The following is a 23,950-nucleotide window of genomic DNA, read 5'->3' as shown; positions in this document are numbered from 1 at the left end:
GGATTTTTCAACCATATGAATGTATTACCTGTTTAATTTGTTTTAACCTTTTGAGTTCTGTTTATACAAAAATTTCCCAACATCTTAAATAAGACCTCTAGTCCTAATTCTTACACTTTTCACAGGACCCTTCTCCTTCCAGGAATGAGGGTGAAGGAAAAGGAGGGCAAGTGCCAACTGCAGGTACAGCCTAAGAAGAAACATACAACGTGGAAAAAGCCAATCCAGGCTTGTGGAATACAAATCTCAGTAGCTGCTCCTAAATGTTCTGGGTATGCTCAGTTTTTCAAAACTTTGCATTGTTCTTTAATCCCTAACAAAAGAAGACCTGGGCTCCCTAAGCTCCCGTTCAAGGCTCTTAGTGACTGTACCTGGAGCTGCAGGTGCTCCACCTGCCTTCCCTGCTCACCACACAGGCTCTCACAGGCCCTTCCTTTGACAGGCTCATTGACTACCCAACCAACACCTTCAGTCAGAAGCTGTCCTCAGGCCAGGTGCCACTGGCTCAAGCCTGTCATCCTAGCTACTCAAGAGGCTGAGATCTTAGGATCTCAGTTCAAAGCCAGCCTGGACAGGAAAGTCTATGAGTGGTGCTAGGGCTCAAGAGTAGAGCGCTTGCCTTGAGCTGAAGAGTGCAGGGACAGCGCCCAAGCCCAGAGTTCAGGCCCCACAACCAACAAAAAAGGGAAGGGAAAAGGGAAAGGGGAAGGGAAAGGGGAAGGGGAAGGGGAAGGGCAAGGGGAAGGGGAAGGGGAAGGGGAAGGGCAAGGGCAAGGGCAAGGGCAAGGGCAAGGGCAAGGGGAAGGGGAAGGGGAAGGGGAAGGGCAAGGGCAAGGGCAAGGGCAAGGGCAAGGGGAAGGGGAAGGGGAAGGGGAAGGGGAAGGGGAAGGGGAAGGGGAAGGGGAAGGGGAAGGGGAAGGGGAAGGGGAAGGGGAAGAGGAGGAACTGTCCTCAATCTGAATGGCAGCATCACTGGTGTAAATTAGCTCATTCCTCATTACCATCACCACCAGATAGAGTGCACCTCACACAAAACACAGTGAAGGCCAGTAGCAGTGAATGAACCAGTAGCAGAAGCCTGCGCTGGTGGCTCACCCTGTCATCCTAGCCACTCAGGAGGATGGGATCTGAGGATCGCAGTTCAAAGTCAGCCCCAGCAGGAAACTCCATGAAACTCTGTTTCTCCAATAAACCACTCAGAAAACCAGAAGTGGCATTGTGGCTTAAGTGGTAGAGTGCTAGCCTTGAGCTGAAGAGCTGATCGACAGCAACCAGGCCCAGAGTTCAAGCCCCACAACTGGAGGGGAGAAAAAACAGTGCCTGAGTTGAGACTGGAGCTCAGGCCCAACCAGCTCCCCTTGGGCAGGACCACATCATTAGTCTTTATCTCTCAGAAATAATAGGAATCAGGCCTAAATTGAGGTAGACTGGTAAACATAAACCAAAATAAAACTAATTTTTATAAAAACTGTCAAAGAAAACAACTTTTGTAAAAACTTAAAACAAAACAAACAAAAAAACCCTTCTGTATCTGTTGCTTCCCATGCTTAGCAAAGTACCACCTGCCAGGTCCTGAGGACAGGAATGATAATTGCCCTCAGTTAAGTCCTCAGGGCCTCCAGAGACCCTTCAGAGTGGCTGGAAGCTAGCATCTCCTCCAAGAGGTCACACCTTGACTGCTGTTGCACTGTCTTCCCCCTACCCCATGAAGGCAATCTGTGGCCAGCCAAGGACACACCAGTATGACAAATATTTGAATAACTAATCCTCAATGGTCACCCTAAGCCACGAATATTTCTGAAAGTTCCACCCATCTTCAAAAGACAGCCTTTTCTGTGCTGGTCCTGGGGCTTAAACTCTGGGCCTGGGCACTGTCCCTAAGGTTTTTTTGCTCAAGGCTAACAACCTGCTACTTGAGTCACAGCTCCACTTCCAGCTTTTTGGTAGTTAATTGAAGATAAGAGTCTCATGGGGGAGGGGGTAAACAGGGGGGAGGGGCAGGGAGTGATGGCTCATCCTATAATCTTAGCCACTCAGGAAGCTGAGATCTGAGGACTGAGGTTCAAAGCCAGCCAGGGCAAGAAAGTTCATGAGACTCTTACCTCCAATTAAACACACACAAAAAAATAGAAGTAGAGCTGTGGGTCAACTGGTAGAACACTAGCCTTGAGCAAAATAGCTCAGAACAGTGCTCAGGCCCTGAGTTCAAGCAAGATCAGCCAAAAAAAAAAAAAAAAGTCTCATGGACTCTCCTGCCCAGGCTAGCATGAACAGTGACCCTCAAATCTCAACCTTTTGGATTATAGGCAAGAGCTACCTGCCTCTCCCTTTTCTTATGCCAGTATAGGGCTTGAATTCAAGGCCTATGTTGTCCCTGAGACTTTTTTTTGTCAGCCGTAGGGCTTGAACTCTGGGTCTGGGTGCTGTCCCTCAGCAATTCAGCTCAAGGTGAGCACTCTACCACTTGAGCCACAGCACCACTTCCAGTTTCCTGAGTGGTTTATTGGAGGTAAAAGTCTCATGGAGTTTCCTGCCCGGGCTGGCTTTGAACTTCCATCCACAGATCTCAGCCTCCTGAGCAGCTAGGATTACAGGCATGAGCCACCAATTCCTGGCTGTCCCTTAGATTTTTTTTGCTCAAGGCATGTGCTCTATCTACCACTTGAGCCACAGCTCTACTTCTGGCTTTTTGGTGGTTTAATTGGAGATTTTAAAAAATGCCTCACAGAGGGCTGTGAAGGTAACTCAGTGGTAGAGCGCTTGCCTTGCATGCCTGAGGCCCTGTGTTCGATTCCTCAGCACCACATAAGCAAAAAGAAAAAAGCCAGAAGTGGCGCTGTGGCTCAAGTGGTAGAGTGCTAGCCTTGAGCTGAGGAGCTGAGGGACAGCGCCCAGGCCCAGAGTTCAAGCCCCACGACCGGACCAAAAAAAAAAAACCAAAGCCTCACAGACTCTCCTGCCCAGGTTGGCATGACACAATGATCCTCAGATGTTGGCCTCCTAAATAGCCAGAACTATAGGCGTGAGCTTACCAGTGCCTCACAAAAGATGGCCCTTTTATAAAGGAAATTTGTCGGGGCTGGGAAGGTGGCTCAGTGGTAGAGCGCTTGCCTTGCATGCTCAAAGCCCTGGGTTCGATTCCTCAGCACCACATAAGCCAAAAGAAAAAAGCCGGAAGTGGCGCTGTGGCTCAAGTGGTAGAGCGCTAGCCTTGAGCTGAAGAGCTGAGGGACAGCCCCCAGGCCCAGAGTTCAGGCCCCATGACCGGACCCAAAAAAACAAAAAAAAAAAAAAGGAAATTTGTCCTTCAGATTCTAAATACCTTCCAAGAAAACTTGAGAAGCAAATACTCCTAGAGATATGCTGTTCAATACAGTGGCTACTAGCCACATGGAGCCATGTTAGTATTTTTACATTTAACATTTGCATCACACCAATCACATTTCAATGTTTCAATGTCATATGTGGCTCACACTTCCAGCCTGAGCAGTGCAGACACAGAATGCATCCACTACCACAGAGAGTACTACTGGACAGTGCAGGCCTACAAACCAACATCATCTCTAACAAGGGAATGTGCAATTACTTTCTCTAACTGTTAAGAAGAAATCTTTTTTTTCCTCACATGTTGGGGACCATGAGAGCTAGACTTTTCTTTCCTTCATTTGAATGAGTCCCTGAAGATTTTTCACAAGAAGTTCTACTGTAAGTAGATCTTGCAAAACAAAACCTGATTCACACAGAAGCAGAGGAACAATCAAAATGACACTGAAAAACCTATCAATATTTTAAACCTTTTTTCGTGTGTGTGTGTGTGTGTGTGTGTGTGTCTGTCTGTCTGTCTGTCTGTCTGTCTGTCTGTCTGTCTGTCTGTCTGTCTGTCTGTCTGTGTGTCTGTCTGTGTGTCAGTCATGGGCCTTGAACTCTGGGCCTGGGTGCTGACCCTCAGCTCTTCAGCTCAAGGCTAGCTAGGAGCGCTCTAACACTTGAGCCACAGTGCCACTTCAGTTTTCTGAGTGGTTTATTGGAGATAAGAGTCTCACTGACTTTCCTGTCTAGGCTGTCTTTGAAGCTCGATCCTCATTATTTCAGCCTCCAGAGTAGCTAGGATTACAGGTGTGAGCCACTAGCACCAGACATTTTAAATCTTTTAAGGTTTTTACTGAAGCTATAAGATTTGATGTAAATATAATCACAAATTGGGGGGGGGGGGATTCTCCATAGTCCCAAGGGATAATTTTTACAGATTAAAAAAAAAAACAGTCACCACACCTAAAATAGTGAAGATAATGCAATCTCCATTGAAAGGTTTCCCATAGTGAAACTGGCAGGAAGAGAACTTCTCAACATGAATCTGTTTCCCTCAACGCCCACAAGAGCTGCTTTCAGGAGGAATAAAGTCTGATGTACCTGTCTTTCAACCAGCCAACCTACAAAGTTCAACAGGGAGCCAAGGCCATTCTCTCCTCTAATTCTGCTTTCTAAACAACAAAAGCAAGTTTTTATCATTTCCCTGTATGCTTTTTTTTTTTTTTAACTAAGTGTTAGCCTAAATCAAGCCCTTGAAACAATAATAATCTAAACAAACAATATTCAGGAACAAAGAAAAAGTTACATTCAATTACAGTTCCATTTTCCAATAAACAAGAGTGGAAATGCAAACAGATCCAGTACAGTAAGTCATAGTATTGCCCATTTTGTAGGATTTCTACATCTTAGCTCTCGATTCATTCAAAATGTAAACTACACGAGCTAGACATGGTACTGAAGTGAAACGGCAGGGATGGCAGCTTCCCACACTGGCACCTTGAGTAGCGTCTGTAGGTCTGGATCTGAGACAGGCCTTACTCCTATCATCCCAATCCTTACTGGCTGAAAGGCAGGTAGCACTGCTCGTCTCCCACACAATTAAAACAACCTGAGCTGCCTCAACCTGTTAGAGATCAGGCAGCACAGTAGCTAACACACAAAACTAACCAAGTAACAAAGTGTGTGGGGAATCCTCCCCTCCCCTTCTTTGTCTCTGATTCACTTCCCTGCTCCTTTGATTCACACATGTAGACAGACACTTAACCCCCAAAGCTCTAGCATGAAGCCCCAGCCACCGAGCTGCTGGGCTGGGAACTAGACTCCTAGTCCACTGTGATCCTAAGCCAGGGATCCCTCCCCTTGTACCACACTGATGGCTCTCAGTATAAAAAGCACTGACATTTCCTTCAACTCTGAGTCATGCTTAGAAGGTTCTACTTTTAATCAGGTGACAAATACTCAAAATATTTTAATCCAAAGGAATTGGGTCAAGCTCTTATAGTCCATAATTGTAAAAGCAAACCCTAATTACTAATAGATCTCAATAGCTCCTTAGTGCATCATTCAGTTCATAATCAAATACCAAAATGTGCTGCTCAGTTTAAATGTTGTATAAGCCTTCTCCATAAGCTAGAATAAAGAGAAGTTTTTTTTCCTACCCACTTCATCAGATATTCTAACCCATAAAGTTGAAATATTTATCAGTAGTGTCATTTTCAAAAGGATAATCCATACTATTTGGGTAGGGAAAGAGAAGCTTTTGTATTATAAAAATAATATACACTGCAACAGAATTATACAACCCCATTAACAGTTCACTTTGTGTTTTATTATGGATGATTTGAACTCAAAAATTAGATTTAGGAACAGCCATAAGAAATATCAACTGTACACAGTAAGGTACAGGTATATTAGAGAGAGGACAGATTATAGGATTTCCAGACAGTAGCTGATAGAACATCTTGAGAAGGGAGAGAAATTCAGATGTACTCAGGAGTGAGGATTTTCACCATTAGGTTTTAATCATTCTTAGTGATAGCTCAACTAAGCATTCCTTTGATTAATGAAAACAAAACCCCAAGGAAAATGTCACATGGGATGATATCCAATTCTTTCTTAAGTAAGCTTTAAAAGAAATACTCTTAGAAACAGAAACCAACAAAAGCCTTGCCTCCTAATAAAACATCCTAATGGTAGTTTTTCAATCATTGTCATTCTCTACATTGTCTAAAAACTTTAAAAGGGGAGGAGCTGTGTGTACTTCTAATCTTCCATGCATCTTTCTATGTGTGTGCGGTACCCTAGCTCAGATCCCTTCAGGAATGTCCAGGCTCAATGGCAAGGTCCACCTACTCCAAGGAGCTCTTCACATAACTCCACTGACAAAGTGGAAAATGCAAAAGCTCCAAAAGGTACTGGTGCCATGGCTTACATTTCTGCCTCAATGTGAGCATTTTCTTGAAAGCTAAGTTGAAGATTGAATATGAAAGGGTGTATCCCTTCCCCAGTTAAAGCAGATTTGGCCATTCCACGCCAGATCCAACAGATATATTCCCAGAAGGATGCACGCAGAAAAAGACCTCAGCATAGGCCAAAGGACTTAGGACACATACTGTAATCAGAAAGCCTATCTAGGAGCATTAGGGTTTCTGGGAGGCCATCTCAGAACAAGCAGAAGACTTATGAGTGCAGTGACATCCAAGGAAATAACACGGTTACGGCCAAGGTACTATTCCAGCCCAGAAGGCCAGAGAGGGTAGCAGAGCTTCGAGGGCCACCACACTACTAATGGCATGTATGTTTCCATCAGCCCCAATTCCCCTCACCCAACTCTCAGGGTCCACCTTAGGTGCCCCTTCTCCAGTCCCTAGCTCTAGGCTTCTGAACTGTGAATAAGTGCTGCCCTCTTTGGATGACCCTTTCTGAGTCAGGCACTTTCACACTCATTGCATTTTGTATTTTTTTCTCAAGGTTTGTCCTAAATCTTATTATCACAGTTCTAAGCTACTGAAAGACATCTATCAGAATCCCCTCTATACATACATATCTACATACTCTCTCTATAGCTCTATATCTATATATCTATATATGTATGTACCTAGAGAGGGAGAGACAGATAGACAGACAGACAGAAATACAGACAGAAATCCTATATATATTGCTATTGCCTACTGAATATCTCAAATTAAATTATACACTGTAAGGAATAGAATCAAATATTAATTTGCTGCTTAACAGTCCATGAAACACTTAAAAATTATAAAGTGTGTTTAGAACACAGCAGATAACTTTGGTTTTTATCTTCCTCATGTTCTTATTCTTAAAAATACAAGTGAAGGGCTGGGAAGGTGGCTCAGTGGTAGAGTGCTTGCCTTGCATGCATGAGGCCCTGGGTTCTATTCCTCAGCACCACTTAAGCAGAAAAAGCTGGAAGTGGCACTGTGGCTCAAGTGGTAGAGCGCTTGCCTTGAGATGAAGAACTAAGGGACAGCGCCCAGGCCCAGAGTTCAGGCCCCACGACCACCCCCCCCCCAAAAAAAACAAGTGAAAATGGCGGCAAAATCAATAGTGTTAATTACAGAATTCCTGGCTATGTATCCAGTAAGAGAGGCTGTACAACAGACGTGCCTGCCCACGGGCCTCTGTGGACTCATGCACATAGTTATTGTTGTTTCCACAATTCCAACAAGTAGGGGCTGGGAAGGTGGCTCAGTGGTAGAGTGCTTGCCTTGCATGCCTGAGGCCCTGGGTTCAATTCCTCAGCACCACATAAGCAAAAAGAAAAAAAGCCGGAAGTGGCGCTGTGGCTCAAATTATAGAGGCTAGCCTTGAGCTGAAGAGCTGAGGGACAGCGCCCAGGCCCAGAGTTCAAGCACCACGGACCGCCCCCCCCCAAAAAAAAAATTGATCCTCTTTTGGGCTGGGAAGATGGCTCAGTGGTAAAGCGCTTGCCTTGCATGCATGAGACCCTGGGTTTGATTCTCAGCACCACATAAGCAAAAAGAAAAAAGCCGGAAGTGGCGCTGTGGCTCAAGTGGTAGAGCGCTAGCCTTCAGCTGAGCTGAAGAGCTGAGGGACAGCGCCCAGGCCCAGAGTTCAGGCCCCACGACCAGACTCCCCCCCCCCCCAAAAAAAAAAAATTCCAACAAGTAGGTCTTAGTCCAATCACACAAGACTCCCAGGAAGTCTTTTAAGGACAAGACACATTCTCATTCCCTGATGGTTCCAGTGCCAGCTCCTCAGTCTCTGAGTATATGCTTCAGAACAGACCCTTACTCTGCCTTTCCATTGGGAATCACTAACATGAGAATCATTATCTTCATCTGCTGATGAAGAAAGGGAAGTTCTGATAGCTGGCATAAACTATCCCAAACATGTTCTGGCCTGAACTCACCTAGGTCAGGTGGGTTGATCACTGCATGGCAGCACCTAGGTGGGGAACTCAGGATTAAAAGGGAACAGATTCAGAGAAGTCAAAAGTAACTTTAAAATGCAGTCTTAGGAGAAAGCTATGAGAACGCTGAAGGACAAAAACTTTACATTCTTTTATCCCTTGCCTCAAAGCTCCCCAAGAGCCTCCTGTGTCAGGTGCGGTGTGTGCACCTGAGAGCTGCTGGGGGAAAGTGAAGCAGAGCAGGAAAGGGAGGCGGCGACCGACCTGAGGTGACAAACTGTGATGAGAATGTGTGGGGGCTACCCCACGGGCCAAAGCTGAAGCGGCCAGCGAACAACCAAAGAACCTCTTTGTGAAACTACCTGGTTGGCTTTTTGCTAAACTTACCTGATTTTAAATAAAACACATAAACTGCTACAGAAGGGGAAAAAAAAAAAGGAAGAGACTCCTAATAAAGGAAGAGACTCCACTAGGACTTACCTCCCCTAATCAGTGTCCAGGCTAACAAACAGGAGAAGGCAGCAGAGGCTCAAAAGACTTGTGACGCTGCTGTAGCAGGGCCAAGGGAGGTGAGAGCAGGGGCAAGCTCCGCAGCCCAGTGCGCCCAGCGGAGTGCTCAAAGCCCAAGTCCAAAATCACATTAGGATCATCAAGCAGCAGCTTGTGGACCAAATTCCATGGAAGCCAGTATTTATATCAAAGTTTTCTGGGAGTAAGCCATAACCATCAGATTCCACACTGTCTACGGTCTTTCCAAAATGGCAGTGCACAACAGTTGAAACAAGAAACCAGATTCCCCAACAAGCTGAAAGAAAACATGGATTCTCCAGCTCTTTACAGAAGTTTGCTGATCCATGGATCACATTAAAAAGAAAGTACTACTGCTTGCAAGACTGGGGAACAATGCAAACACTAGCCCCTTTCTCAAAGGCTCTAAGAAGCCTGCACTGAAAGGTCTTTAGTTAAAGCTGGTTGCTGGTGGCTCACACTTGTAATCCTAGCTACTCGGGAGGATGAGATCTAAGACTCCTGATCATAGTTCAAAGCCAGACTGGGCAGAAAGACCCTTGAGACATTTTTTTTTTTAGTCAGTAATGGATCTTGAACTGAGGGTCTGGGCGCTGTCTCTGAGCTTTCACTCAAGGCTCTAGTGCTCTACCACTTTGAGCCACAGTATTATGGGGCTGAGTATATGGCTTAGAGCGCTTGCTTAGCATGCATGAAAGCCCTGGGTTCGATCCCTCAGTACCACATAAACAGAAAAGGACAGAAGCAGCATTGTGGCTCAAATGGTAGAGCACTAGCCTTCAGCAAAAGAAGCTCAGGGACAGAGCCCAGGCTCTGAATTCAAGCCCCAGGACTGGCAAAAAAAAAAAAAAGTTTCATGGACTTTCCTGCCCCAGTTGACTTTGAACCATAATCAGATCTAAGCCTCCTGAGAGGCTAGGATTTCAGATGTCCATGGGACTCTTACCTCCACTTAACCACCAGAAAACTGGAAGTGGAACTGTGGCTCAAAGTGTAGCCTTGAGTAAAAGAGCTCAGGGACAGCAACCAGGTCATGAGTTCAAGCCCCATAAACCGTCAAAAAAAAAAAAAAAAAAAAAAAAGACCTTAGTTAGAACCAGCTGCATTGGAACACAAAGCCTTTTTGGAGAAATCCCTCTCAGCATGCCCTCTTGTTTCCTGGAATACATTCCAAGTGCTAGTTTGAGTAAGATACAAAGGTGTTCCCTCACCAATATGACCCTGTGCCGCACATGCACACACACGCACGCACACACATACATCCTCTCCAGCTAAACTGGTAAGTTTTCCTCTCCTTTATTAACTCACAATAATGTACAGGCTCATCTTCAAAAAAGACATACTTCAGCCAATCCATTTTTAACTAACTTAAAACATATGAATTTCAAATATATGATGTAAAAATATAAAGTAAGCACTTACACAGCCCCAAATTAGGAGTACACTTAGAGATGGAAAAAGATAAAGGCATAAGAACACACGCTAATAATCTAAGCATCAACTTCCACCTGTAGGATTAAGCCTCAGTCCCATTATAAAACATTCTCAATTATGTTTAAGAATTACAAAATCACTGGGCTCTAGGGGCTCATTCCTGCAATATTAGCTGCTGAGGAGACTGAGATCTAAGGACTGCTGTACAAAGCCAGCCTAGGCAAGAAAGTCCATAAGCCTCTCTTCTCTAATTAACCGGGGTGGGGATAGGGGGAGCCAAAAATGGAGTTGTGGCTCAAGTGGTAAAGAGCTAGCCTTCAATGAAAAATGAAAACTCAAGGACAGTACCCAGGCTCTGAGTTCAAGCCTCAGGATCAACACACACACATATGAAAAAAAAAAAAGGGGGGGGGAGGTGCTTGGAATGCAGCTTAGTGGCAGAGCGCTTGCCTAGCATGCATGAAGCCCTGGGTTCGATTCCTCAGCACCACATACACAGAAAAGGCTGTAAGTAGACGCTGTGGCTCAAGTAGTAGAGCGTTAGCCTTGAGCACAGAGAGGCTCAGGGACAGAGCCCAGGCTGAGTTTAAGCCCCAGGAAGGGAAAAAAAAATTAAGAATTAAGCCAGCAGCTCATACCTATAATCCTAACTACTCAGGAGACTAAGATCTGGAGGAGGGGCTGGGAAAATGGCTAAGTGGTAGAGTGCTTGCCTTGCATTCATGAGGCTCTGGGTTCCATTCCTCAGTACCACATAAACAGAAAAAGCCAGAAGTGGCACTGTAGCTCAAGTGATAGAACACTAGCCTTGAGCTGAAAAGCTGAGGGACAGCGCCCAGGCCCTGAGTTCAAATCCCAGGACTGGCAAAAAAAAAAAAAAAAAAAAGAAGCAATTCTGACTTTGCCAGTTTGTGAAAAAGAGAAAAAGACTTGGGATCAGAAAGGTACAATGTCACCTAACGTAACTCAAAGCAGGTAACCTAGCATGACCCACAGGGAGAGCCAGGGGTTGGGCAGAGCTCTGGCCCTCTCACTCACACATGCCATCATCCTAATCACTCTGACCATTGGTCTCATCCGTAAAGCATGAATAAGCATGTTGCACGTATCATTTTTTCCCACCAGCCCTGGGGCTTGAACTCAGGGCCTGGGCACAATCCTTGAGCTTCTTTTAGCTCAAGGCTAGCACTCTACTACTTGAGCCGGAGCACCACTTGGGGCTTTTTCTGTTGATGTGGTACTGAGGAATTGAACGCAGGACTTTACAGATGTTAGGCAAGGACTCTACCACTAAGCCACATTCCCAGCCTCTCTACTTTTTTTTTTTTTTTTTTGGACCGGTCATGGGGCCTGAACTCGGCCTGGGCGCTGTCCCTCAGCTCTTCAGCTCAAGGCGAGCACTCTACTGCTTGAGCCACAGTGCCACTTCCGGCTTTTTCTATTTATGCGGTGCTGAAGTATTAAACCCAGCGCCTCATCCATGCAAACAAGCACTCTACCACTGAGCCACCTTCCCAGCCCTCAAGTCTACTTTTTTTTTTTTTTTTTTGGTCCAGTCATGGGGCCTGAACTCTGGGCCTGGGCACTGTCCCTCAGCTCTTCAGCTCAAGGCTAGCGCTCTACCACTTGAGCCACAGCCCCACTTCTGGCTTTTTTCTTCTTGCTTATGTGGTGCTGAGGAATCGAACCCAGGGCCTCATGCACGGAAGGCAAGCGCTCTACCACTGAGCCACCTTCCCAGCCCCTCAAGTCTACTTTTTATAGCAAAGGTAACTAGAAACTTAGGTGAAAAGCCTTCCTTCCTTTTTAGCGAGGACTTAGTGATGAGGTAAATTAACTTGACTATTTCTCAATTATCCCCAGCAGTAATCAGGAACATGAACCAGTTTTGACTGAGGGTAACACCAGAACCAAAGGGAAAAGAGAGTCCTGCTCCATCATGCCAGGAAGAACAGTCTGCTTTCCTCATCTAACTGGCTATAAACTTTCTGCATAGAGCTTTATTTAATTCACTGGCTGTAGTAGTGCTCCTGAAATTTCCTAAGTATCATAGTCTCCTATGTCTACTAAACTCAAGTAAATTCAATGTTTTTGTTGTAGATTTACAAAATAAATATAGTCTGCTACTTTTACCATCTAGATTTAGTTCTGGTTTTGACTCTTTTTGCTGCTGTGGGCAGATCAACTCTCTCAAATCTAGGTGCTCACCTAAAAAACAGCAGTAATGGTGTCCTCTTGGCCCCCTGAAGACAGTGCGAAGATCAAATTGAGATGATGCAGAGAAAAGCACTCTGATCTGCACTAAAGTATTGTACATACAACAAGATTACTTGTATTTGCCTCAAGCTTTCTTTATAAACACACATCTCAATTGCATTCAAAGAGAGTCATGGGTGGAGCCAGTGTAGTTCTAGCTTCTAGAGGCTGACACAGGAGGCTCACAGGAGCCCAGGAACTGGAGGCCAGTCTGGACAATAGTAAGACTGAGTCTCTTGAAAAAATGAAGACAGGTACCAGTGCCTCATGCCTATAATCCTAGCTACTCAGGAGGCTGAGATCTTAGGATCAGGGTTCAAAAGCCAGCTGGGGCAGAAAAGTCTCTTGAGACTCTTTATCTCCAATTAACCACTCAAAAACCAGATGTGGAGCTGTGGCTCAAAGTGTAGTAGCATTGAGGAGAGCTTTAGGGACAGCTCTTAGGGCCTGAGTTCAAGCCCCATGAAGGACAAAAAACAAACCAACTAAGTTAACTTCTTTAAAAACAAAGCATCAGGGCTGGAAAGGTGGTTTAGTGGTAGAGTGCTTGTCTAGCATGCAGGAAGCCCTGGGTTCAATTCCTCAGTACCACATAAAAGAGAAAAAAGCCCGAAGTGTCACTACGGCTCCAATGGTAGAATGCTACCATTGAGCAAAAAGAAGCTCAGGGACAGTGTTCAGGTACTGATTTCAAGCCCCAGGACTGGCAAAAAACAAAAAACAAAAATGCAAGCATCTACATTCATTATAAAATGTAATCACAACTGCTTGGGGCCATCTATATGTAATATATGATGAAATATACCTATGATCAAATTTCAAAAAGAAATTTGGAGGGCTGGAAATGTGGCTTAGTGGTAGAATGCTTGCCTAGCATGCACGAGGCCCTAGGTTCGATTCCTCAGTACCACATAAACAGAAAAAGCCAGAAATGGCACTGTGGCTCAAGCAGTAGAGCACTAGCCTTGAGCACAAAGAGGCTCTGAGACAGAGCCCAGGCCCTGAGACAGAGCCCAGGCCCTGAGTTCAAGCTCTAGCACCGCAACAAAAAAAAGAAAGAAATTTGAAAAGTTTTTTTTTTTTTTTTAGGTCGTGGGGGCTTGAGCTCTGGACCTGGGCGCTGTCCCTCAGCTCTTCAGCTCAAGGCTAGCTAGGAGGGCTCTACCACTTGAGCCACAGCGCCTCTTCCGGTTTTCTGGTGGTTTATTGGCAATAAGAGTCTCATGGACTTTCTTGCCAAGACTGGCTTTGAACCATACTCCTCGGATCTCAGCCTCCTGAGTAACTAGGTTTATAGGCGTGAGCCACTGGCACCTGGCTTTGGAAACTTTTTTACTCTACTCCTTGTGCACAAATTTTGCTGTAACAAAGTTGACCAAAAAAAAAAAAGTCTACCATTTGCCTGGATAGTAATTACTTATTTCTTCTACACTGTGCTATGATAATTTCCTGCTACTGAAAGACACTAGTATGCTGTTTTAATTTAGACATATTAAAGAAGTTTCCCAAACACACAATTATATATTAGTAACAAAAAGTCCCCACTTCTTATAAAGGGTGCCAAGAAAAGGAAGAGTACATCTGTGAGCAAGTGTTTAAGGCTTCAAAGTAAAACAAGAAAACGCCACTTCACTACCGTCTGGTACAGTCAGACTCTGTGCCACTTCAGAGCTGCTTTATTAGTGGGATGAAAGTACTGCTTCTCCTTCTTCCTTGTACTCTCTTCCTGTCACTGGTGACAATGACATTTATCACTCAGATACTGCCTGGCCCTACTTCAGTGGCTTATTCATATGAGGACGTCCCCTAGGTGGACTTCTATAGCCTACAGGCAATACTCTGGCTAATAAGCTCCCCAACATGAGGACATTCCCTTCTCAGTCCACAGCTACCTCAACAGACACATCTAAGACACTGAGGGCTTCCACCCGCCTCCTCAGCTGGGCTCAGCATCCCCGCAGTCCAAACTGCTCGTTTTCCAGGCTCCAAGGCCACCTCCGCCACCTCCTCCTTCTCCTTCCACCCTTCAGTTCTTCCCAGACAGAGCTCCCTCCCTCAAAGCTGACACTCAAGGCAAAAATGGTGCTTTATCTGACCCAATATTCTCCTGGAAGGCTGAGCTCCATCCTCACACTAAAAAATGAAAAAAGACTGAGTCTTTCAAGAATATTATTCTTAAGTCTCTACCATCTAACCTAATGCCTTTACTCCTTTGAATGTACTTGATGTAAACACTTTAGCCTCTTATTTGCTTAATACATATCCTTAAGATCTCTCTGTGTCCATTCTCATTTACTGGCTATCTTAAACTACTAGTTACTCCAGACAAGGTTTCACCTTGTTTAATGTGCTCAATAATGATCCCTTCCTCAGTGGCCCATGCTAACACACCCTTTCATGATAATGGGATAGTAGTGACCAGTAACTGAGGACTGGAATATCACTGTCCTTTTTTATTTGGACTAAATTACTTTATATTCCACATTTGGGAATGTAAAAGTGCTCCTGTGCCTGTCAAGGGTCAAAACTGGAAAAGGATTGGGGAAAAGTGGTTAGAGACAATCGTTTTTTGATAAGCTCTATTGTGATCAGTGGCACAATAATATCTGACCACCAACTAACAGAAACTACTCTGAAGAAGGCCATCCTTTGGGCTCCATCTTGGAAACACCTGAATAGATACAATAGTACAAGCTTTCTTCAGTCTTATTAATTTGTCCATGCTTTTAAGAAAAAAAAATCTACAATAACTTCAACAATAGCAAGGCTGCAAAGCCATTCAAGTTACCAGTGTTAGGAACAAAGCTTCAAAGCTGACTGCTTGGTGTGACTTATATTTTATGATTAAAGACTTTTCACTCCAACATGGCAAGATTAACAAAGCAAAGGAGATCTGTTCAATGGAAGGGTATTCAAACTGTTGTCACATTCACATTTCTCAATTCAGTAACTTGACTCTATAAAATGAATGTCAAACTTAAATTTTAATTAGTGATTTCTTTATCCCCAAGAATCATTACTCTTTCCTACTAATGAACACATTTCACCTCAACAAGACAAAAAAAAAATCTCCTTAAAACTGTTTTTAAAAAAAAAAATTATCTCTCCTTTCTACATTAGCAATATTACATGCTGCCTTTCATGACTGGTTTCCAGGAACTATATTCAAATTGAATCCACGAAATTCAAGTTTTATTTCAACAGCAGAAGAAAGATTTAAAAAAAAAATACATCACTGGTCAGTGGAAGAAATAGCTCCATAAGTTAAAGGACTGTTTCTGGAGCAAATCTGAAGGCAGCAATGTAATTCAATTTGGACACACTCATCAAAAACTGATTTTCAGATGCCACTACTACGAGACTACAGGAGAAATGCTAGCTGCGCTGAGACTGCATTGTTCCCAGCAGAGATCAAGTTTTTACTGCAAAGGTGAGCTTAAAAGAAAAATACAAATAGTTGGTAATGTTACCATGAAGCAATCTAGAAGACCCCAGAGTTACTGAATGAGCGGCCGTATCTCCTGGACACCTGATATGATAACCTACGAAAATGTCCAGCGAAGTTGTTTAATTGGGGGGGGGGGAGAGGTAGGAGAGAGAGATGATTTAGTCAATATCAGGTTCAATTTCTGGAAAAATTCTAATCCCTACATTACTTGACACGGTTTTTGTTGTTGTTGGTCTCAAGAAAAAAATCAACGCGAACTCAAAAGGGCAGCAAGGATGCCCAAGATGGGCTGAAAAATCTCCCAACTTTCTTTGGAAGTTACCTAGGTAAGTTCAAACGCGCCACAGCAACTCGGGTGATGACATCTGGTTAATGAAGTTTGGGTATTTAAAGAAAAGAGAGAGAGAGAGAGAGAGAGAGAGAGAGAGAGAGAGAGAGAGAGAGAGAGAGAGAGAGAGAGAGAGGAGTAACGAGATGGCCAGAAGAAGAGAAAGGAGAGAGAAGAGAAGGAGAAGCGAGTTTCCCGACACTGCTCGGCGCCCCCCCCCCCCCCCCCAGGAACACATTCCAAGAAAACTTCGCAGTCGCAACTCGGCAGCCTCTGGCGGCTGGGTCCGCGGACTGCGGCGCGGGAGCGGCGGCCGGGGCCGGAGCCCGCCCGGGCCCCGCCGCTGTCAGCGCGGCGGGCCACGCGTGCGGACGCCCGGCCGCACCCCCGCGCCCCGCCACACACACACACACACACACGCACACACGCACACACACACACACACCCCGCTTCACTTTTCCTCCCCGGAGCGCCCGGGCCTGCCCGCGAGCAGGGCCGGTCCCGGCCGGGGAGGCCCGGCGTCGGATCGCGGGCGAGCCCCGGCCGGCCGGCCCCCGGGGCCTCCCGCCACGACCCCCCCACACACACACCCCACGACGGGCTCCCTCCCCGCGGCGGGGCGCTGACAGCGCGCCGGGCTCCGTCTCACCTGTGCTGTCATTCGCTGAGAAGCCGGGCGAGCTGAGTTTGGCTCGTTTCGGGTTGGGCGGTCCGTCCAGCAAGTTCTCGGCCATCTTCACCTGCTTCGCGGGATGCGCCCCGAGCGCGGGCGGCCGGCCGGCGGGCAGCAGAGGCCGAGGGGGTCCGGCCGGCGACTGCGAGCGAGCGAGCGAGCGAGCGAGCTCCGGAGCGCAGGAGCGCGGGCCGGGCCGGGCCGGGCCGCGGAGGGCGCAGGCCGGGTGGGGGAGGCGGCGGCCAAATCTCAGCCTCAGCAACAGCGCCCCGCAGCGCTCACCGCCCGCCCCCGGCCGCCGCCGCCGCCGCCGGCCGCGGCCCCCTCATCCCCTGCCCGCCTTCCGAGCGCGACACTCCGCGGCGGGGGCGCCCCGGCGGCCCGGCCGCCCCCCCGGGCCCGGCTGGCAGCGACGGCGCCCGGCCCGGCGGCTCAGGCGGCGCCCGGGAACATGGTGCCGCCGCCGCCGCCGCCGCCTCGTTCCCCCCCCCCCCGCGCCCCACTTAATGAATTCGCCCGCGGCCCGACGACCGGGGGGCTCCGGGCTCCGACGCCCGCCCGCGGCCCGCCGCCGCCGTGAGGAAAAACAATGCGCCGAGCGGGGCCGCCGCCGCGCCGCGGCCCCCCCACCCCGTGCCGCCGCCGCCGCCGCCGCCGCTGCCGCCGCCGCCGCCGCCGGGCTCCGGGAGGCCGAGCCGAGAGGCGAGCGGGGCCGCCGGGGCGGGCGCCGAGGGCCGGGCGGAGCGGGCCGGCCGGGCGGAGCGGGGTGCGCGGGCGGTTGTGGGGCCCGGGACCGGCGGGGCCGAGTAGATCGCGCTCGAAGCCCCGGTCGGGTCCGCGACAAGATGGCGGCTGTTGATTCCTCAATTAAAAAAAAAAGAAAGTTTTTTTTCTTCTCTTTCCAGAGCCTGAACGGGGAGGGGGAGGGGGCGGGGCACGCCGGTGCGTCACCCCCCCGCGGCGTCACCACGCACGGCCCCCGCCCCGCCCCCTCCACCTGCGCCGGCCGCGGCGGAAAGAGCCGAGCGCGCTCGGGCGGCGGAGCCGAGGGCGCGGCGGCGGCGGCCGTGCGTGGGGCGCCGGCCGGCGGCGCCGGGGCCCGGCCTGAGGGAGACGCGGCCGGATCGCGGACCGAGCCGCCGCCGCGGCTGCTGTTCCGGGGGCGGCCCGGGCCGGGCGTGCGCGGGGAGGCGGCCTGGCCGCGGGCCGCGCCCCGAGGCGCGAGCGGAGCCGGCGCCGGCCGGCCGGCTTGGGGCTGCTCCGCCGGCCCCCGGCTCCTCGCCTCCCCGCCCGCGACCCTCCCCGGCGACTTCGGGCGACGACGACCGGGAAGAGCGCAGCCGGGGCCGCGCCACGGCCCCTCGCCCCTGTGCCGGCGACTGTGCGACTCCGCAGGTTTACCGACCGCCCTCGGGGAAACTCGGGAGGCGTGCGTGCGTGCGGGCGGGGAAACTGAGGCTGGCGGGGAGCGCACCTTCCCCAAGGTCACCGGGGGAGGACGCGACCGAGCGAGATTCGAGCTCGAGCCCTCCCCTAGCGAAGCGAGGGGGGCATCCGGGTCCGACCCGGTCACCTGCAGGAAGGCGGGAGCGGGGGGGGGGGGCGGCGGAGAAGACGCCGCCATCGGGGCTGAGGACCCCGGCGTCCCGGGGCGCCCCCGCCGCGGACAGCCAGGCGGGGGGTTGCGGGGAGCTCGTCGCTGCCCACGGGACACCCCTCCCCGTTCCCTCTCGGCCTCTCCAAACTTGCCGGTGATTCCTGAACCGGACGCCTGTGAGGTGAGGGCGCCCCCTCCCCCCCCCCCGTGCCCCCAGCCTTTACCTGGGAAGCACTTCCTCCCCTACCCCACGCTGCTGCCCCGCTGTCGTCTCGCAGCCCCAGTCCCAGTCCCGCGGCTAAGGGGTGATTGCTCACTTGAAGAGTTCCTTGGCACCACGTGGCCATGGAGTTAATGTCCTGAAATAAAAGAGAGGGGGAAAAGAAAAGGAAGAAAAATGTCCAGAACAAATAGCTTCTCTACATAGTCTAAGAACACACATGTTGTCTGCCAGTGATCGGCATACATGTTTCCATTTATATGTGTTTCCCACCCCTCTTGCCTCTTGTCTCTCTCGGTCACCGCCAGCACCCCCACACCCACTCGGCTACTAGGTGGTTCTCGTCAGTCATGCCATTCTATACTTTTGTAGATTCCAGCAAATGTTACTAACACATGACTCTGGCAAACCATTCATCCTCCAAGACCCAGTTCAGATGTCACCTCTAGGAGGAAACCCTTCCAGTCCAAGGCAAACTCTTAAGAGAAGACCTATAACACAACCCCTTCCCTCCCACCCCCATCCATTCACATTTTCATTTATTCATCAGCTATCTTGAGACTCTCCCTAAGGCATTGCCACTGTGCTAAATCCCTGGGCAAAGTATAAAGAAATCCCAATGCACTCTATTTGAAGAGTTAAAATAACAAGCCCTGGGAATCACACTGAAATATTACAAAAGATGTCCATCTGAGCTAGGCTGAACTGCTGCAGTCCTGTAATTACTCACTATACAGGAGGAAAAGCAGGAGAGGAGGATGAGTTTGAGGCCAGCCCAGGCAAGAGATAAAGGAGATCCTGTCTCAAAAACAAAAGGCTGTTGGGCACCAGTGGCTCCTCACCTGTAATCTACTCTGGAGGCTGCAATCTGAGGATCATATAGTTCACTAAGTCAGTCAGGGGACTGGGAAGGTGGCTCAGTGGTAGAGTGTTTGCCTTGCATGCATAAGGCCCTGAGTTCATTCCTCAGCACGGCATAAACCAAAAAGGCCGTAAGTGGCACTGTGGCTCAAGAGCTGAGGGACAGGAAGTGGAGCTGTGGCTCAAGTGGTAGAGAGCTAGCCTTGAGCTGAAAAGCTGAGGGACAGCACCCAGGCCCAGAGTTCAAGCCCCACAACCAAAAAAAAAAAAAGCTGAGGGACAGAGCCCAGGCCCAGAGTTTAAGCCCCATAACCAACAACAACAAAAAAAGTCAGGGGAAGAAAGTTGATGAGGGCTGGGAAGGTGGCTCAGTGGTAGAATGCTTGCCTCGCATGCATGAGGCCCTGCATTCAATTCCTCAGTACCATATACACAGAAAAAGCCAGGCGCTGTGGCTCAAATGGTAGAGCGCTCACCTTGAGCTGAAGAGCTCAGGGACAGTGCCCAAACCCAGAGTTCAAGCTCCACGACTGACAAAAAAAAAAAAAGAAAGTCCATGAGACTCTCATCTCTAATAAACTACTCAGAAAAAGCTGGAAGTGGAGCTCAGTGTTGGAACCATAGCCTTGAGCAAAAAGAAGCTCAGGGACATCACCCAGGCTGAGTTCAAGCCCTAGGACTTATATAAAAAAGGGGGAGGGGGACTGGAATTGTGCCTCAAATGGTAAAATGCTGGCCTAACAAGTAGAATGGCTGCTCAGGAAAGGCAGGAAGTACAAGGAGTCACAGAGTGACGCAGAACAAGCTGCACAGTTGCACGTGAAGTACCCTAGCTAGCTGTCTAACCAGGGGGCTTTGAGCCCCTTGAGAGCAAGGGCTATGTCTGGGTCACAGTACAGTGCGCAGCCAGAAGTAGATATGTAAATATAATAAATGAGGAGCTGTGGCTAAGAGGTAGTATGCAAATATACCTCAGGGGCATGCCCAGGCCCGGAATTCTAGCCCCAGACTGGCATGGGGGGGGGAGAACAAAAACTCTCAAAGAATGAATGAGTGAGTGAACAGTGTCAGATCCCCTGAGTCCTAGAGGTCACTGAGATTGAGTGGGTCTACCGTAAGCAGTGCCAGGCTATTGCCCCACAGAGTGGACAGGTGCCCAGCCACAACAGAAGAAGCCTTCGCTAAGACCTAACCCAAGGGCAACAGGGACGCCGCGGAGCTCCCCCTCCCCCTGGAGCTCCTTGATAAATAGTTCACACAGCAGTGTGTGCAGGACCCCTAACTCCGGTCTTGCTAGTGAGCAGCTTTGAGTCACACTTGATTTCACAGTGGAGAAAGCTGGGGGACCCAGTCCGCACAATGCAGAATGGATATGTCAAGGGCCAAGCCTGGATCATAAGTTTTCTGGCTCCAAACCTCCCATTCTTCTGCCTGCCCAGGCCCAAACCTAAAACACTTCTACTGGGAAGAATCCATTCCTATCTCCATCAGTTCCCCTGGTACTTCCTGGCACTTACCTGCCTTTTCTCTTTCTCCATTCAGTCCCCTGCACTCTGGCACAGCTGTGGGGACAGCATGGGGGAGATGTGGGTGCTGCCCAGGGGTCACAGCTAACCACAGAGGGCCTTGAGTGGGCTGGGCCACTGCCACCACAGGTGAGTAGCACTTCCCACAGGCCTGGGGGGAAGAGGGAAGGAGTGTTACCATTTCTTAGAGGAAAAGAGCAGAGGACACTAGGGGCGTCAGCGTGGTACACGGCTAAGACTGCCTCCTCTTCCCACAAGCCATAGTGGCTTGAGGATCCCAGACTGCACTAAATGACCAAGGAATACCTTGGTCATGTCTCCAGGGTCAAGAGAAGAAGGTGGGTACATAAAAGAATGAGGTGTGGGATGGGCTGGGAAGGTGGCTCAGCGATAGAGTGCTTGCCTTGCATGCATGAGACCCTGGGTTTGATTCCTCAGCACCACATAAAGCAAAAAAAGCCAGAATTGGCGCTGTGGCTCCAGTGGTAGGGCATTTGCCTTAAACTGAATAGCTGAGGGACAGCGCCCAGGCCTAGAGTTCAAGTTCCACAACCAACCAAAAAAAAAAAAAAAGAATGAGGGGTGGGGGTAAATCAGTAAATCAGGAAAAGTTTCTGAGAAAAGTTCATTGGAGGCTGGGAAGGTGGCTCAGTGGTAGAGTGCTTGCCTAGCATGCATGAAACCCTGGGTTCGATTCCTCAGTATCACATAAACAGAAAAAGCCTGAAATGGCTCTATGGTTTTTTGAGCACAGAGATGCTCAGGGACAGAGCCCAGGCCCTGAGATCAGCCAAAAAAAAAAAAAGGAAAGGAAAGGAAGAGAAGAAAGAAAGGAAGGAAGGAAGGAAAGAAAGAAAGAAAGAAAGAAAGAAGAAGAGAAAGAGGGGGAGGTAGAGAGGGAGGAAAGGAAAGGGAAGGGAAGGGAACAGAGGGGAGGGGAAGGGAAGTCAGTTGAACCCATCAGCTGATGAATGGTGAACACAGTGGAATAGGATTTGGCCATGGAAATAAGACATACTGCCGGGCGCTGGTGGCTCACACCTGTAATCCTAGCTACTCAGGAGGCTGAGATCTGAGGATCACAGTTCAAAGCCAGCGCAGGCAGGAGAGACCGTGAGACTCCTATCTCCAATAAACCATCAGAAAACCGGAAGTGGCGCTGTAGCTCAAGTGGTAGAGCGCTAGCCTTGAGCTGAAGAGCTGAGGGACAGCGCTCAGGCCCAGAGTTCAAACCCCACGACCGACAAAAAAACAAAAAGAAAATAAGACATACTAACACCTACTACAACATGGATGAACCCCCAAATCACATGCTCAGAGACAAAATAAAAATTTTGTTTTGAATACTCAGACATTTGACATAAATGGCACATTGCATGATTCTGGAAATTGCTTTTTGGCAATCAACATGAATTTTTCTTACGGTATGGGGGTTGAGTTGGCTAAGTAGGCACTCTACCACTTAAGCCATAATATCAGCCTTTTTTGTTTTTGTTTTTTTATTTTTTGGTCATGGGGCTTGAACTCTGGGCTGCGCGCTGTCCCTCAGCTCTTCAGCTCAAGGCTAGTGCTCTACCACTTGAGCCACAACGCCACTTCCAGCTTTTTCTGCTTATGTGGTGCTGAGGAATGGAACCCAGGGCCTCATGCATGCAAGGCAAGCACTCTACCACTGAGCGTGTGTGTGTGTGTGTGTGTGTGTGTGTGTGTGTGTGTGTGTGTGTTGGTCGTGTGGCTTCAACTCGTGGGGCTTAGGCACTGTCCCTGTGCTCAAGGTGAGGGCTCTACCACTTGAGCCACAGCACCACTTCCAGTTTTCTGGTGGTTTATTGGAGATGAGTCCCATGGAGTTTCCTGCCCGGGCTGGCTTTGAACTGCGTTCCTCTCATCTCAGCCTCCTGAGTAGCTAGGATTACAGACATGAGCCACCAGTGCCTGGCTTGCCTTAGTTATTTTTGAGTTAGAGTTTCACTTTCTGGCTGAGCTGGCTTGGACTGTGATCTATTACTACTTCCCTTTGTCACTGGGAAGATGCACAGTGACACCTGCCACTGTGACCAGCCATTGGATAAGATGGAGTCTCATGAATTTTTATCTCAGCCTGGCCTTGAACCACAAAGCCTCAACCTCTGGCCTCCCAAGTAGCTAAGATTACAGGCATGAGCCACTGTGCCTGACCAATTTTGTTATGTGGCTGTTTTTTGTTCTTGATAGGTATTTTGGGCACAAGATAGCCTTCTCTACTTTGATTTCATAAAGATAGATTCCCTGATTTCCTTCTAGAAAAGCATTTTTTCTTTTCTCATTCAGATGTTTGATGATTCGAGGGGGCCTGTGTGCATGTGTGGGTGGGGTTTGGGGTAGATATAACTTCCTTAGAGCCACTTCCTTATCGAATACACTATCCTTTTCTCTGTGACTCTTAATATAACTTTTAGACCCCAGTCCTCTTAATTCTGTTGGATTAGCCAATTTGTATTTCTGCACCAATATAATGTTTCAATGTTTCCAATTTAGAGTAACTACTGAGTAACGAAGTTCTTCCATCACTCTTTCTTTTCAGAATTGGCTTTTTTTTTTTTTTTTCTCTTGTCGGACATGGGGCTTAAACTCTGGGGCTTGGGCACTGTCTCTGTGCTCTTCAGCTCAAGGCGAACACTTTACTGCTTGAGCCACTTCCAGTTTTCTAGTGGTTTATTGGAGATAAGAGTTTCACGGACTTTTCTGCCTGGGCTGGCTTTGAACCATGATTCTCAGATCTCAGCCTCCTGAATATAGGATTACAGGCGTGAGCCACCGGCACCCAGCTTAGAATTGGCTATTTTTTGCCTGTTTACTTTTCCATAGGAATTTAAGGTCAGTTTGACAAGGGCCCA

At 48.6% G+C, this 23,950-nt stretch overlaps 1 protein-coding gene across 1 annotated transcript in view; it reads right to left on the bottom strand.

The window, feature by feature from the left end:
• Positions 1-16,954, bottom strand: part of LOC138814578 (histone lysine acetyltransferase CREBBP) — a 130,565-nt gene extending 113,611 nt beyond the window's left edge. Inside the window, exon 1 of the mRNA XM_070003584.1 lies at positions 16,847-16,954. Within this exon, the coding sequence (XP_069859685.1) occupies positions 16,847-16,931 (85 nt within the window). The 5' untranslated portion in view covers positions 16,932-16,954. The remainder of the gene's footprint in view (positions 1-16,846) is intronic.
• Positions 16,955-23,950: the final 6,996 nt, after the last annotated feature.

The sequence above is a fragment of the Dipodomys merriami genome, unplaced genomic scaffold, assembly GCF_024711535.1.
Source record: "Dipodomys merriami isolate MVZ:Mamm:240054 unplaced genomic scaffold, mDipMer1.0.p SCAF_60, whole genome shotgun sequence".
Classification (NCBI taxonomy): Eukaryota; Metazoa; Chordata; class Mammalia; order Rodentia; family Heteromyidae; genus Dipodomys; species Dipodomys merriami.
This window is presented reverse-complemented; position numbering and strand designations above follow the sequence as displayed.